At 45.7% G+C, this 15,989-nt stretch overlaps 1 protein-coding gene across 3 annotated transcripts in view; it reads left to right on the top strand.

Annotated features, from left to right (window-relative positions):
* The window catches only part of BABAM2 (BRISC and BRCA1 A complex member 2), a 322,714-nt gene that overhangs the window by 25,946 nt on the left and 280,779 nt on the right, over nt 1-15,989 (top strand). For all 3 annotated transcript variants that reach the window (XM_025181003.3, XM_075925373.2, XM_006115618.5), the window contains exon 3: nt 3,867-3,943. In XM_025181003.3, coding sequence (XP_025036788.1) covers nt 3,867-3,943 — 77 coding nt within the window. The remainder of the gene's footprint in view (nt 1-3,866; nt 3,944-15,989) is intronic.

Below are 15,989 nucleotides of genomic sequence, written 5' to 3'. Positions count from 1 at the left end.
TTACGTACCATTCTCAATATTCCAGTGAAACACTTAGCTATACACACCCTGACCTCTCTTCTGCTTGAAGACAGGTCTAATTTTGTAGCTACATAATAGTTCTTGCTGTGCAGAGTTAGGTGTCCCTGTGCTACCCTACTTCCCACATTTTACTTTTTTTTGTGCACATGAGCTGATGGATAGTAAATAGTGAGCAACTATCCCTAATTGAGCAGGACAGTTCCAAAGTGTACATTTTAAGTCCAGGTTCTAAGATATTTTGGTATTGGAAAAGACTCAGAAAAGGGCAATAAAAACAATTAGGGTTTTGGAATGGTGCCATATGAAGCGAGGTTAAAAAAACTGGGACTTTTCAGTTTAGAGAATAAGGGTTTGTCTAAACTACACCTCTCTGTCGACAGAGAGATGTAGATTAGGCACATTAAAATTGCTAATGAGGCTAGAATTTAAATATCCCGGGCCTCATTAGCATAAACATGGTCTCTGCTTTTTTTAAACTGAGTTTTTTTGAAAAAAAAGACAGTCTAGATGCAGATGTGTCGAAAATAAAACCTTTTTTGACAGATCCTGTAAACCTTATTTTTTGTGGAATACAGGAGCTGTTGAAAAAGGCTTTATTTTTGACAGATCCGCATCTAGATTGCCTTTTTTTCTAAAAAACTCCGTTTCGAAAAAAGCGACGGCCATGTTTATGCTAATGAGGTGTGGGATATTTAAATCCCGGCTTCATTAGCAATTTCGACAGAGGGATGCAGTCTAGACGTAGCCTAAGAGACTAAGGAGGTGAGGGTTATGATAGTGGTCTATAAAATCATGACTGGTATGGAGAAAGTGAATAAGTTCTTTACTTGTTCCCATAATGTAAGAACTATGGAAAAAAACAACAAATGGTCTGGTAGCACTTTATAGACTAACCAAACATGTAGATGGTGTCCATGTTTTGTTAGTCTATAAAGTTCTACCAGACCATTTGTTATTTTTTTCCTGTAACAGACTAACTCAGCTACCCCCTGAAGCATAAGAACTATGGTTCACCAAATGAAATTAGCAGATAGTAGATTTATAACAAGCAAAAGGAATAGTGATTTTTCATTTTTTTTTATTGTATCACTTTGGTATATATGGTTGTGCCAATTTTCTTCCACAAATTGATCTGAGGAAGTGGGTCCGGCCCATGAAAGCTCATCACCTAATAAACCATCTTGTTAGTCTTTAAAGTGCTACATAGTTCTGTCTTTTATTTAAGCAAAAGGCAGTATTTCTTCATTCAGTGCATAGTCAATCTGTGCAACTTCTTCCCAGAGAATGTTGTGAGGACCTGGACTTTAACAAGGTTCAAAAAAGAACTAGATACATTCATGGAGGTTAGGTCCATCAATACTTATTAGCCAGGATGGTTAGGATTGGTGTCCCTTGTTTGTTAGGGCTGAAAATGAGTAATAGGAGAGAGGTCACTTGATGATTTCCTGTTCTGTTCACTCCTTCTGGGGAACCTTGCTTTGGTCACTGTTGGAAGATAGATTATTAGGCTAATGGACCTTTGGTCTGACCCAGTATGGCTGTTCTTTTGGTTTCCAGCTGAATATCTGTGGGACAGTGTTTGTCCTGGATTCCCTGCAGTGCTATTATGCACTTGCTGAAGGCTCAGAGGTGGTGCCAGCCTATTCCAGGTGCGTGTGTGTGTAGGGATGTGTGTATGCGTGTGAGAGAGAAAGAGGGTAGTGGGGAGTTGATTTGGGCCTTAACCCTCCTTCGCCATGAGGCTCCAGCCCCTGGTCCTCCTCTTCCCTCTGAGGCCCAAAGCTAGATTATGTTAAGGGCTGCCCAAGGAGCCCAGGCCATTATGCAGAGCCCCAAACCCTTCACCTGCTCTTGTGGGCGGTAGGGAGAGCGCACAGGTCTGGAACTGCTTTGGGGCTCTTATCAGTGCCGAACTCTGGCTCCTGGTCTGGCTAGGGGGAGGTGTCTCATGGGGAAAAGAAGGAGCAGGAGGCAGGGCTCCTGCATATGACCTGTTTTTGCATTTTGAAAAGGTGGTCATCCTAGTGGATAGGGTACACGCTGGGTCTCCGGAGACATGAGTTCTATTTATGACATTACTGCTTCCTATGTCATCTTGGGTAAGTCATTTCACTTCTCTAGGCCTCTGATTCCCTTCTGACGTTTTGTCTATTTAGAAACAGGTATGCATTTATAAAGTGCCCAGCACAAGGAGACACAATCTCAGATCCCTTAAGTCAGGGCTACTCAACATGCAGCCCATTTGTTTGCGGCCCGCAGTGCAGTTTGGGTTTACGCAGGGCTTAACACGTGGCCCGCAGGTGGGAGCCAAAACAAAATAGTAGTCAATATAATGGTCTTCTGTTGATATGCATTTTAGTAGTTAAATTCCTGGACTGTCATTGTTCATTAAGTGCTGTCATATTGGTGAAATCGGGTAAATATTGTATTTTATTAATATCAGCAGAACTGACTTAAATAGGGCCTGCATGTTGTGTAGTCTTGCCTTAATCTTTGTATTCATGCCTGTCAGTGTGAATAAAGCTATTTGCATATATTTGCATATATATGCTATCACATTTAAGTTGCGGCCCTCGGATTGTACTATGAGTATCATTGTGGCCCCCAGGGCTCCTAAAGTCGAGTAGCCCTCCCTTAAGTGTTACAGTAATAAAATAGTTTTATACAAACACATTAAAATACTTTTTCTTTAATGACATGGTGAAGTGTTGTTAGACCATGGGCCTGGGAACCTGGGGCAACCTGATTTCTAATCTCTGCTTTGACCACTGTTACTGTGGTTTTGGGCAGATCATTTAACTTCTGTTTTGTACCCCAACTATAAAATGGGTAAAAATGTCTGTGAATTTACTTCATTTAGATTCACTATGTATCTCAGTTTCTTCAGTGATAAAGACAGGAAGTATAAGTCTGTTGTAGTGTTGAGTAAGTCAAAGAAAGCTGGCTATTTATGTACAGGTTGAACCTCTTAACCTGGACTCCCTGGTCCGGCAACATCCGTTGTCCACTTCCAGGACCAGGAAGTCCCAGTGGAATGCTTGCAGCTGGGCTCCCCTCAAAGCTGGGCTGCAGCTGGGCTGCTAGGTACAGCCCAGTGGGGCTATCTGGCAGGGCCAGGAGCTTAGCTCACCTTAGTGGGGCTGCCCGGCGTGTCCAGGAGCTTGGTGCGCTGCATCAGGGCTGCCTGGTGTGTTTAGGAGCCCGGCATGCTGCATCAGGGCTGCCTGGCAGGGCCAGGAGTCCAACGTGCAGGCAGCTAGGCTGCCTGGCTTAGCAGGGAAGGAGGGAGGGAACTGGTAGGGCAGCAGGGTTGGTGGGGCAGGGAAATGGCCAGGAAGCCGGCAGCCAGTCCAAGGCTGGGGGCAGGCCGTAGTAGAGGGGGATCAGATATGACCTTCCCTTATCTGGCAAAATTACTTATCTGGGACTGGTCAGGTTCCGAGGGTGCCAAACCAGAGAGGTCCAACCTGTTAGAGAGTTTGGCTGATTAAAGTATGCCATTGTGAGGTGTCTCAGATTAGGGAGCTGTTTTTCCTGATGCTTCAGACTGGTAGAAAAACTGCAGTTTATTGGGACAGGCTTTAGTGTGTCAAATTTTTGTGTGAACTTTTGGGTGGATTCAATTAAATGGAATCGATCTCCAGCACTGGAGCTTACTTCTCCCTCCCCATTTAATCTTTTTGTTTTTCCAGAAAGGGAGGAGAGCAGGACACGATCAGCCTTTCCATAAAAATATCTACCACTCCCTCTGGGTAGAGCTCTCTCATCTTTTTTGTATCTTGTTAAGCAAATGTTACTGTCTACCCCTATGGTTTAGAAATTACTTTTCTTGTGTTCATTTTTAGGTGTACCTCTTTGACACCTGGACCCAGCTGTGATCGGTTTAAGTTGCATATTCCATATGCTGGAGAAACCCTCAAATGTAAGTTAAAATCATTTATATTGCCCATTCTTGACTTCACTCACCCTGCTTTATGTCAGTCACAATACTCTGTACTAACAACTTAATATTTCCCAGTGTTTCAAAGTTGACCATTTTATCATGAATCTTGTGATACTTGGTGTCATCTTAAAGCTCGAACTTCTGGAGTCTTTTGACTTTGAAAATCTTATTTTTGAAAAATGAAAGCTAAGTTTCTAGTTTTCATGGATGCAGAGAAAAGTTTGAAAACATACAAAGACATCAACATGTGTTATTTTTAAAAATGTGATTAAGCCAGTCATAATTTTTGGAGGCCAGACCTTGGGTTGACCTTGCTGATAGTGAGGAATTCCTTATTGGTATAGTATTCAATATTGTATAGAGACACATATAACTGGGGCAGATTAGCATGCTGTGTGATCAGTGGAATTTGGTTTCAGTGATTAAGACTTGCAGACATTTTTTTTGGCTATGTGGATCAAATCTTCCTTTCTAGCAGCCTCTGTTATAGATATTGGCTTGTTTGATCATTGTTGAATGAATATTTGATTGTAAAAATTAGATACAAGAATCGGAACTGTTAAACATCACATCCCTACTTCAGTCAAAGTGAGAAGAAACACAGGAAATGGGTAGCTCAAAGCTGGACCTGGTAGGAGGTGCAGCTACATGACCTAAGGGCTCGTCTCCATGGGAAGTTAGTGTGCAGCAAGTTAGGGTGCACAAGTTACTTTGTACTAATTTCCTATGTGAACACTCTTGTGCTTAAGCTCAACCACCTAAAGGCACTTTTGGTGTGCATCAAAAATGTGCACTTGGGAGATAGTGTGGAGTTGCCAGTGTGCTGTTAGTTCACTCTTGCTGCACCCTGATTTCCTCATGTCTTCAAATTAGAACACTGTATAATTTCAGTGTGGTCTACTGGCTTGGTTTATTGTAGTTTTGCTTTTATCTGTAAAGTTTTCATGTGTACTTTCTGAAATTCATCATTACCTCTTAAATTTTATTTAGTAACTAGAGGTGGGTCATCAAATTCTTTTTATTTAGGCCAGTCGATAAGCAGGTGTATAGTATATAGTTTATTCCCAAAACTTGTTTTAGTCACACTGATCTAGAAAGTGTTGTGGTACAGTTTAAAGGCTGAGAATTTCTTTGTACTTCTGCGTACATTAGGACTTTTAATCTGATTTCACAGCACATAGAAACTATACTTTTACAAACACCAGTCAACAGAGTTATTCTTTAGTGTTGTTACAGGTATTTTAATGGTAGTTTGACATTTGCAGCAAAATCTATCATTCTAGGAATTTACATTATGTAGGCCAGGAAATTGCTTTAGTTTTTCTATTTTGTGATTATAGTCCATCTAAACTCCAATATGACTGTCAGGATGAAGTATACATGCAGTCCCCGAGTTACGCGGGTCCGACTTACGTCAGATCCGCAGTTACGAACGGGGCTTTTCTTGCCCCGGAGGACGGGAGCGGCGGACGCCCAGATGCGCCGCGGTCCGCTGCCCCCGTCCTCCAGGGCGAGAAAAGCTGCTCCCCGTCTCTCTGGTCTGCAGGAAGACGGGGAGCAAAGCCTTGGAGCACGCCCGCAGCGGGACAGCCCGGGCGCACATGAGCTGTCCCCCTGCGGGCGTGCTCCGTGGCTTTGCTCCCCGTCTCCCGACCAGCAGACCAGGGAGACTGGGAGCAAAGCCGCGGAGCACGCCTGCAGCGGGACAGCCCAAGCGCACCTGGGCTGTCCTGCTTCGGGCGTGCTCCAAGGCTTTGCTCCCCGTCTCCCTGCAGACGAGGGAGACGGGGAGCAAAGCCACGGAGCACGCCCGCAGGGGGACAGCCCAAGCGTGCCCGGGCTGTCCCGCTGCGGGCGTGCTCCAAGGCTTTGCTCCCCGTCTCCCTGGTCTGATCAGCAGACCAGGGAGATGTGGAGCAAAGCCTCGGAGCATGCCAGCAGTGGGTCAGCCGCAGCGCGCCTGGACTGTCCCACTGCCCGCGTGCTCTGCGGCATTGCTCCGCGTCTCCCAAGTCAGCAGACCAGGGAGACGGAGCAAAGCCGTGGAGGACTTGGGCGGTCTTGCCACCCCTGTCTCCCTGGTCTGCTGGGGGGGGGGGGGGTGCAGCTAGTGCCCCCCCAGAAGACCATGCTTTTCTTGCCTACCCCTGGGGTAGAGCAGCTGGGGGCTGCCGGGTTGGTCCCGCAGCACCGCTCTGGACCAACCCGGCAGCACCCCAGCTGCTCTGCCCCAGGTGTCCTGATTCAGCCGCTGCTGGTCAGTTTCAGCAGCAGCTGAATCAGGATGCCTGGGGCAGAGCAGCTGGGGTGCTGCTGGGTTGCTCCAGTAGCGCCCAGGAGCCGCGCTACTGGAGCAACCCAGCAGCACCCCAGCTGCTCTGCCCCAGGCGTCCCCAAGTCATCCGCTGCTGAAACTGACCAGCGGCTGACTACAGGAAGCCCGAGGCAGAGTTGCTCTGCCCCGGGCTTCCTGGAATCAGCTGCTGATCAGTTTCAGCAGCAGCTGACTTGGGGACACCTGGGTTTCATAAGTTGAATCTGTATGTAAGTCAGAACTGGCGTCTAGATTCAGTCGCGGTTGAAACTGATCAGTTTCAGCATCGGCTGACGCCAGTTCCGACTTACATACAGATTCAACTTAAGAACAAACCTACAGTCCCTATCTTGTACATAACCCGGGGACTGCCTGTATATTTAATCTGCTGTTCTAAAAGTGCTAAAATGTTGCTCAGGATTCAGAGATATGGGTCGATGCTTTTAGAAAGATAAAAATAGAATCTTTGGTACTAGAAAGTATAGAGAACACACAGGAGCATCATAAAAGTAGATTATTTCCACCATGAATATAGCCTAACCCCTTTAGTACATATTATATTGAAACATGCAGTATTTTTTCCTAGTATATGAAGGGGACAGCTATGTCACTAGCATTTCTTTTTGTGTTCACTGTAGCATTTCTGTTTAGAAAGATGTCCACTTATAGCTAAATCATCTATTCTATACTATTATAAAAGGAGAGGTGTCCGTCACGCTGTCTGTCACAGAGAAGATTTGAGAAGACTTGAGAAGTTTCTAGGGGGAGGCAGGCCCCAGCCACACCTACAGCCCTGCCCCCTCCACTGAGTCCCTGCCCCCACCACAGTGAGGGGAAGAGGAGGAGGAGCAGCGTGCTGAACGCATGCATGTCTCCCCCACCATGGGGAGGGGAAGAGTGCGCATGCCCCAGCATCCCCAGAGCAGCGGGGAGGGAAGAGGTCGCACGACCCCAACCTCTCCTTCCCCCTCCCCCCCGGGTGCAGTGGGGAGAGAGGAGGCCATGTGCACATGCTCCCCCGCCCCTCATGGGGAGGGGAAAAGGAGGCCATGCGCGCACCCTAGCATCCCTGTAGCAGCGGGAAGGGAAGAGGACACATGACCCCAACCCCTTCCTCTGCCCCCAGGAGCAGCAGGGAGGGAAGAGGCCGCATAGCCTGAGCCTTCCCATCCCCGGGAGCATTGGGAAGGGACGAGGCCCTGCAGTCTAAGCCAGCCCAAACCGCCCTGGTCCTGGGAGCAGCGGGCAGGGAAGAGACCACGTGTGTGCACACACCCCCACCATGAGGAGGAGAAGAGCACACGCATGCCCCAGCATCCTCGGGAGCAGTGGGGAAGGAAAAGGACACACGACCCCAACCCCTACTCCCCTGCCCTCGGCAGCAGTGAGGAGGGTTGAGACCCTGCGTTCAGAGCCAGCCCAAGCCTCCCCAGCCTCCAGATCAGTGGGAACGGAGGCTGCCGCATGGCCTGAACCGACCCAAGCCTCCGTTCCCCATGGGGAGGGAGGAGGCCATGTGTACATCTACCGTCACAATGGTAATGCTAGTAATAATAAAGTTCTTCAACATTCAGGGTGCAAGTTCAAACCTGTTTTAAAGCCTTGAACAACCTACTTCCATATATTAAGTACCATATGTTAAAGACTTGCTTTGTGGCCACAGTCAGATTGCACTGAAGTGTATTTACAATTCAACAGCAGGATTGAGAATGTTTCCATAGTTTCTTTGGGAATATAATAGCTCCCTGATGGATCACCTGCAAAGCTCTGTTTTCAAACGAACGAATGAACGAACGATTGTTTTTCAGTGCAGAGGGACCAGAGTTGTTCCTGATAAGGGAAAATTTTGTAAATAAAAGAGGAGTGTGCAAGGAAGTAGGCATACAGATTGTATATTGGTAAACACAAGTAGTAAACATACATTTGGAAAAGTGTGCCTGGAAGTTCCCTTCTTACTTATCGTTGTGTAGTATGTATTGAACTTTGGTATCAAGATGGAAATGCTATCAATTCAGATTTTCTTCATTCACCATGTTTCCAATTTCCATTATTTCAAATTCAAAACAACCAATACCTGCATGCAATCATGTTGCCAACCTACTCTTTAATTGAATAAGGAAATTGATGCAGGTAAGTATTTTGTTCAGACCAATAGATTTTTTTAGTTTATCAGTAATAATTAGAGAACTGAAGTGTTAATTCTTCTCAGCATTATAAGTTTAAAATGCTTCTGAATCATTTATAGCATAAAATAATATTATAGATTATATAATTAAGATTTGTGCCAACAGTCACTAGAAAAGGTTAATAATTTAGAGTTCAGTAAATAAGTCTGTGACCACTCTGGGGGAAGCCTGCCACTGTAGTCAAGCAGAAATCTGTAAAAACTCCCTGAAGCCTGTTGCCAGCTATGTTTGACTGTTATCTTTTCAGTGCAGAATAATTCTGCAAAGGAAGATTGCAAAATCTGGCAATAAAAAATGGTTGGCTGAAATGGTCAGGATCTCCTGTCTCCAGGGTATTGTGCCAAACATAGGCTGAAGTGTCTGGTTCCTTTGTGGTTTGTGCTACATCCTCTTTGCAACAGATCAGGTTTGTGTGGATCATCAATCATAACTGCTGTCACAATGTAAATGCCCTGGTACTTTGTCCCAATGTGTTGAAAGCAGTTGGCATACTTATTTAGGGAAGTACAGCTGTACAGTCACAATCTTGTTTTCCATAATATCAGGAAGCTCACAATTGTTGTTGTTGCTTTCCTCCTTGAAAAAGAGGAAAAAAATGTATTTGTAGCAAATACAGTAGAGGCCAGCCGGCAACTTTAAGTTATGTGTTTGACGGCTTTGGTAACATTGACCGCAGCTGCCAGTTCTGAATAGCCTTTCCTATCATTTTAATACATTTTCTTCAGTTCCAAATGGGAATTTATTCTGTCCTTCAAATTTCACATTCAGTTCACTTTTACTTTTGATTTGTGCTTGCTATGGTGTTCTTGGAACATTATCTGACCCCACTTCAGATAAAGCTGTGGGGATTGCCACTGCTTTTACTTCATTTTAAAAGAGGTTTTTATCCTAGAAAATACTTTGTATTATATCAGGAATACATATAAAACAGTTTGTCTATATTATATATGTATTTTAATAAAAGTTTAGTAATTTTTAAACTATGTTCTTTTAAAGAATCATGCAAAGTCCATCATCTTCTAAAGGGGAAATAATAATTTTGTTTTTGTGCTTTTATGGTCATAACAGCATGAATGCTTTAATGGTTTAAACATCAGGCTTAAGCTTCTTATAATTGTGTATTAAAGTGATAGCCATGTCATGCTGGACCTTCATTCTTCCAGTGTTCCATTCTGTTACATTAAACTCCATAGTTTGGTCTTTCAATTGTGGTCTTAAAATTGTGGTGCTGTTTGCTGTGCATGGATGTTAAATAGCCTTCATCAGTTTTCACAAATTCAGGGTGTTTTTTTTTTAAAAATAGAGATTTGCCTGATTGTCTTGGTCAAAATTCTAACCCCTATATATCCTAAATATCAGGTAACATAGACGCTACTGTGCTAAGTACATTTTATTAACTTTTGTATTTATTTCAATTGAAAGACTAATTTTAACTCTGAATTCCAAGTGTGTATAGTACTTGTTTTCGGTTAGGTTATTTCTTTTTTGCTTGAGTGGAAGAAAGAATTATCCTCTTTCAAAATGACTGTCACATCTCATTGTTCCCAGTGAGCATGAGTCTATCAGCTGCCTTCAGTTAAGATGTTCCATTTCAAAATAGCCACTGCCTCCCATTGCTCCTGATGACAAAAGTCAAAGAATGATGATAGGTCCTTTGTCTTTTCAGGAGGTGGAAAGCAACATTGTGAGGAGTAGATGAATGGAGACAGTAGCCATCTTAGCTAATGGCAGTCTCTGAACTTTCCACTGGGAAAAATGGGAGATTGTGATGGCAGTTTGAAAAGGGTAGCTGAACTAAAGGCAGTCTTTGACCTCAGTTCCATTACAATAATTTTGTCATTTTGAAAGAGGAGAGTTCTTCATGGAATTCTCTGTACTATAACATTACCATGCAGTCTCTTTCATGTATGAAGGATACTGGAGAAATAATGATTAGTCCTAAAAAAATTGTCACATATAGCTTATGCACAAGGTTTCAGTTATATGGAATTTTTTGAAGAATCTGTGATATTCCCATTATTAAGATAATTATATACAAAAAAGAGCAGATAACATATAACAGGTAGGTTGAATCTCTGTGTCGGGGGCAAAACTCTGCCTTAACTGGAGCTGCAACTGGAATCTCCGTAATTATCAACCACACTACCATATATGCTAAGTACAGGGCAACTCCTTGTTTTAGAAAATTAATTATTGTTCGAGAAGAAGTACCCACTTCAGTAATCCAAAGTGTGTTTTGCCCAGGAAAGCTCATGATATATATTGTATGTGTGTGTGTGTGTGTGTGTGTGTGTATATACAGGAAGTCCCTGGGTTACATCAATCCAACTTACGTCGGATCCCTACTTACAAACGGGGGGGGGGTGCCTCCCCCACTGTCGCCGCCTCTGGCGGCACGGGGGGCGCTTCCCCCCAGCAGACCAGGGAGACGCGGCGCTAGCGCCCCCCCACCCAGTAGACCAGGGAGACGTGGAGAGGCTTTTCTCGCTGCGAAGGACGTGGGAGGTGGGACCGCTGAGACGCGCCGCGGTCCCGCCGCCCGCATTCTCCTTGGCAAGAAGAGCCGCTCCGCATCTCCCTGGTCTGCTGGGGGGAAGTGCCCCCCACGCCGCCAGAGGCGGCGACAGTGGGGGAGGCACCCCGCACTAGCTGCGCCCCGGCGGCGGCATTTCCATTCAGACGGCGCTGAGGGCGCCCGGTGTATTGTGGGACTGGGCTGGGAGTCCCGTTCGCGGGAGGAGGCGGAGGGAGGGCGAGGAGCAAGCCGGTAAGAGGGAGACCAGGGGAGGGGGGCAGGCGGGGAGATTTAAAGGGGAATCCGCCTCCGCTGTTAAACACCCAGCCCTGCGCCGGGCTGCGGCCTCCGAGCACTGCAGCGGCTGGTCGGGGCGCCCGGGGCATGCTTGGCCCCAACCCCAGAGCCTGGCCGCAGGGGTGGCGGGGGAAGGGGATGCGAAGCACCGCCGGGGCTGCTTTAAAAAACTCCCCGCGCCGAGGCCGGCAGGCGACGGGTTAAATTTTTCACCCTCGGACATTTTTGTTGCCGCTGGGGCCCCGTGCCGTAGAGTCCCCTGGCCGGGGAGCCTGGCGCGCGCCGCTTGTAGGAACGTTCCACCCCCTCTCCGCCCTCCCCGGGGCTGCGGCGGCGGCAATGGGGGGCGGCTGCGGCGCTTCGCCTCCAAAGGCTGCCCCGGCACCTCTGCTTGCAGCGAAGGGTTAACTCTGCTCCTGCTGACATTTTACCTGTTCCCCCCCCTTCCTCCGCGCTTTTCCTGCTAATAATTTCGTGTGTAAGGGAGATCGTCCGTGCCCCCCACCCCCGCTTCTGCACAGCTCCATGGAGGAGCCTCCGGGGGTGGGGTGGGGTGTCGGAAGGGGATTGCTGTGTGCACGGCTCTTTCCTGTGCACCGCCAGCCGGGCTCCCGCATGGCTGCACAAAGAGCAGCAGTAGAGGCCCTTGCTTGCCTTTAAAGGCAGCAGCTTGAAATTTAAGGTGTCCCAGAGCCATGTCTATCCACAGCCCTCAGCACTACACTCAATGGAGAAATGCTCGTAGCAGTTTTTCACTCTGTAGATATCCCTCACTTGTGTTGCTATTCCCTGTCCTTGGTTTTATTTTGGGTAGGTACCTGGTCCTGTTCCGAGACGAGCCGCCTGACAGGCGGTTCAGCCGGCGCTGCCCTGAGCGCCGCAGGGGAAGCGCCCCCCGCGCTGCGGGAGGCGGCGACAGTGGGAGAGGCACCCCGCCCCGCTAGCTTTCGGTCCATTGGCCCTGCAGATGCCCCTGGGCAGCTCCAACACCCCCTGCTGTCGGCTGGAAGGAGGATCTTGGGAATAAAGCTTGAGAATAAAGGACTGAGGGAAGTGAGGTGTGGGAGAATAAAACTGAGCTCTGGAGAAATGTTTGGCTAGAGTTTCCTCTACAATATGTACCAGTTCCGACTTACATACAAATTCAACTTAAGAACAAACCTACAGTCCCTATCTTGTATGTAACCCGGGGGGGGGGGAGAGAGAGAGAGAGTGTGTGTGTGTACGTACACACACACACACACACACACACACACACACACACACACACACACACAGAGGCAGTCCCCCGGTTACGTGGCAGTCCCCCGGTTACGTGGATCCGACTTATGTCGGATCCCTACATACGAACGGGGCTTTCCTCGCCGCGGAGGACGCGGGCGGCGGGACCGCGGCGCGTCTTGGCGGTCCCGCTGCCTGCGTCTCCCTGGTCTGCTGGGGGGGGGGGGGGGGCGCAGCTAGTGCGCCCCCCCCCCCCCCCAGCAGACCAGGCTTTTCTCACCGACGCCTGGGGTAGAGCAGCTGGGGGCTGCTGGGTTGGTCCCACAGCGCCAAGCAGCTCTGCCACGGGCTTCCTGTAGTCAGCCGCTGGTCAGTTTCAGCAGCGGCTGACTTGGGAAAACCTGGGGCAGAGCAGCTTGGGTGCTGCTGGGTTGGTTCAGTAGCACCGAGGAGCCGTGCTGCGGGATCAACCCAGCAGCACCCCAGCTGCTTTGCCCCAGGTGTGTCCGATTTAGCCGCTGCTGGTCAGTTTCAACAGCGGCTGAATCTGGACGCCAGTTCCGACTTACATACAAATTCAACTTAAGAACAAACCTACAGTCCCTATCTTGTACGTAACCCGGGGACTGCCTGTATAGGACTACTCGTTAATCAGTAATCCAGCTACCGGTAGTCTTGCTCTTTTCCTTTTTGAAGGGGTAAGTGGATAGTGTATCAAAATGTTCACTGTGAGCAGGCTTGTTAATATTATTGTTTGGTTTTACCATTATTGTATTATGAATGATAACTATAATTCTAGTATTTCTTAATGCCCTGTTTCAATTGTCAATCCCCTGATGATTGTACTTTTGCCTCATTGAATCCTGTGTTGTCTTGTTTCTGATTTTTTTATTCACTGAAAAGCTTTCACTACTTTTTGCAGCTAAGAAATTCTGATAGTTTTCTTCTGTGCTGTTCACATTTCCTTTTTCAAGCGCTATGCCTCTCTCTTTGTCCTTGAGTGCTGTCATCTATAATTTAACGGTGATTAAACAATGTGTTGCCCTTGTGATGCTACTCTTTTTCTTTGTGGCCTCTTGAACTACAGTGTTTTTATTTTATTCTGCCTGATTTTCACTTTTTATGTGAGTGGTTTATGGATCCAAGCTCTCCTCTCACCACTTCATTTTTCTTCCTTTATTCAGAAGAGCATTTTTTGTCTCCTCTGAAGACTAGTTTTTCTTTTTTCTTTTCTTTTTTTTTTCAGTCCTTTTTCTATCTCCCATCTCCTTATTTCAGTTGAATCACAGAAACTAGAGATGGAAATACTAGTGGTGTCAGAGTCTATCTTGCCCCCACCAGCCTGTGCAGTAATGTTTCCCTCAGGACATGTTCTAATTCTGTATTCATTCTTTCCCCTAGTGTAAATAGGTTCTTCCTCTAGTTCTCTTTAGCTTGGTTCTTCAAGGTGGGATTCTATATTATTTGCTGTATATTGGTTTTGCAAAACTGTTTGAATCCTCTTATTATATTTTTGCTTTTTCACTAATTTATTTGCTCATCTGGAGTTATTTTCACGTTAGATCCTCCTGTTTCCCAGCAGTTGTAAAAGTAACTTTTCAAATTAAAGTCTGATTTGAAAGATTTCTGTATTTGGACTGCATCATGCTTTCCCCATATACAGTGAAACCTTTGTTATCCAGCACTCTGTTAACCAAAAAACTTTGTTAACCGGCATTGCCCCCAGCCATAACACTGTCACATCTTCAGGCACACAGGCCTGGCTTGGAATAGAAATGACACACAAACTGCCTCACACTACAAAACTACCAATATTAAAAACTTGAGTTTTACTATTATTGTCCCTTGGTTTTTCCTAGGTTGATGGGACCCTCAGATAACTGGAATATTTTGATAACCGGAATACCCTAGTCCCCAAGCATGCTGGATAACACAGATTTTACTGTACTCTGTAAAAAGCATTGAATATTTTGCACAAGAAGTGGTTAATGGTTTGCTTGAGCTTGGAATAGTAGTCACTGAATTCTTGGTTCCTGTATGGTTAGTTCAGTTGGCATACTTCTTCTATTTGGGGTTACTCTTTCATTGTCTATTAGATCTTACCATTGGGAATCTTCCAATAATAGCTTAATATTTTCTTTGCTCTATTTCATCTTATTTCTAGTTTCTTGCTCTACCCCCAGGTCTCCTGTAGTCCTGGCTTCCAGCTGCAGCTCCATTCCAATCCCCAGCCTCTGCTTCTGGCCACAAGTCCATTACCAATCTCAGATCTGCCCTAGCTGTGGTCCCATCCTCAGCTCCCTTAACCATGTTCACTCTGAGGAGGTGGGAAGGATGGGGCTAAGAGAGTGCATGGCTGTGAAAAATTTGGGGTCCACTGTCATAGACTGTAGAGCAGTTCTCTCTAGAATCTCATTATTGGTGAACTGTTGGTCCCAAGTAATATTTTTTTCACCTTCTCATGTTTCCAGATGAAAATAGCCACTTCTGTAGTTCCCCATTTACTTTAGAATCTAGTACATAATTGCTCTTATTTTTAAAATTCTACAAGTATTTGCTACAGTCTGTCTCTTATCTCTTTTCCCTGCCCCTCCCTCCCCTCAGCTTTTCTGGCACTGGCTGTATTTCTTATTCCTTCACATAATCTTAATTATATGTTTTGCAACAGCAGCTCTTGCCATCTAGAACCGTGTTACTGTATCTTATTTCTCTTCTTCATCAACCATTCATCTATTTTCAATTCTCAGATGAAAATATATATTTCTTCAATGCATGTACCTGCTTGATTTTTTTCTCTCTTTATTTTAATTTTGAAAAATATATATTAATTTAATTCTGCAAAGAGTTTTCAAACATACCTTCCATAAAAAGTAAAGTTGATTTTACATTGTGTTTATTAGGGATGTATAGTGTGTAGTTGTTTACATGATTAACCAATAATCCTAACAACTACGCCCCCACCCCCTGTTGCCTCTGATGTGGAGGCAGCTGGGGTGGAGGGAGACGGGAGTCAATGCCTGTGGGGACGCTGGCTTTTAAGCCGTCTTTCAAGGAGTACTGGCTCCCGCTTGCCTCCCTTGTGTGTAAAGGTGTAACCACTGAAAAATTCAGCAGTTACATGTTTACAAAAATAAATGTTTGCATATAAACACTAGAGATATTAGCAACAAAGTGCAGTTACATTCTAATTAGTGACACAGAGGGCATGCAGTGATTTTTTTTTTGTATGACAGTGATATGCACATCCAATTTACTCACTTACTGTAGAACCTTATTTTCTTAATAGCCAGTTAAACTGTGTTCCTTTTGTAATAATAAAGATTCTTAAATCAAAACTTTAGTTCTTTAGCTTCCAATCTGCTAAAAACAAGTTAATTCTAATATACCTGTATCGATTATGTGGTTGTAACAATAGTAAAATGCAAACAGTTTAACTCTTAATAAAAAGAGAATGGATCTATTGCGCAATACTGTTCTATTTCACAGTCACTT

Source organism: Pelodiscus sinensis, chromosome 3, assembly GCF_052426305.1.
Source record: "Pelodiscus sinensis isolate ZL-2025 chromosome 3, ASM5242630v1, whole genome shotgun sequence".
Taxonomy (NCBI): Eukaryota; Metazoa; Chordata; order Testudines; family Trionychidae; genus Pelodiscus; species Pelodiscus sinensis.
The sequence above is the reverse complement of the archived record's forward strand: the minus strand, read 5'-3'. Positions and strand labels throughout refer to the sequence as shown.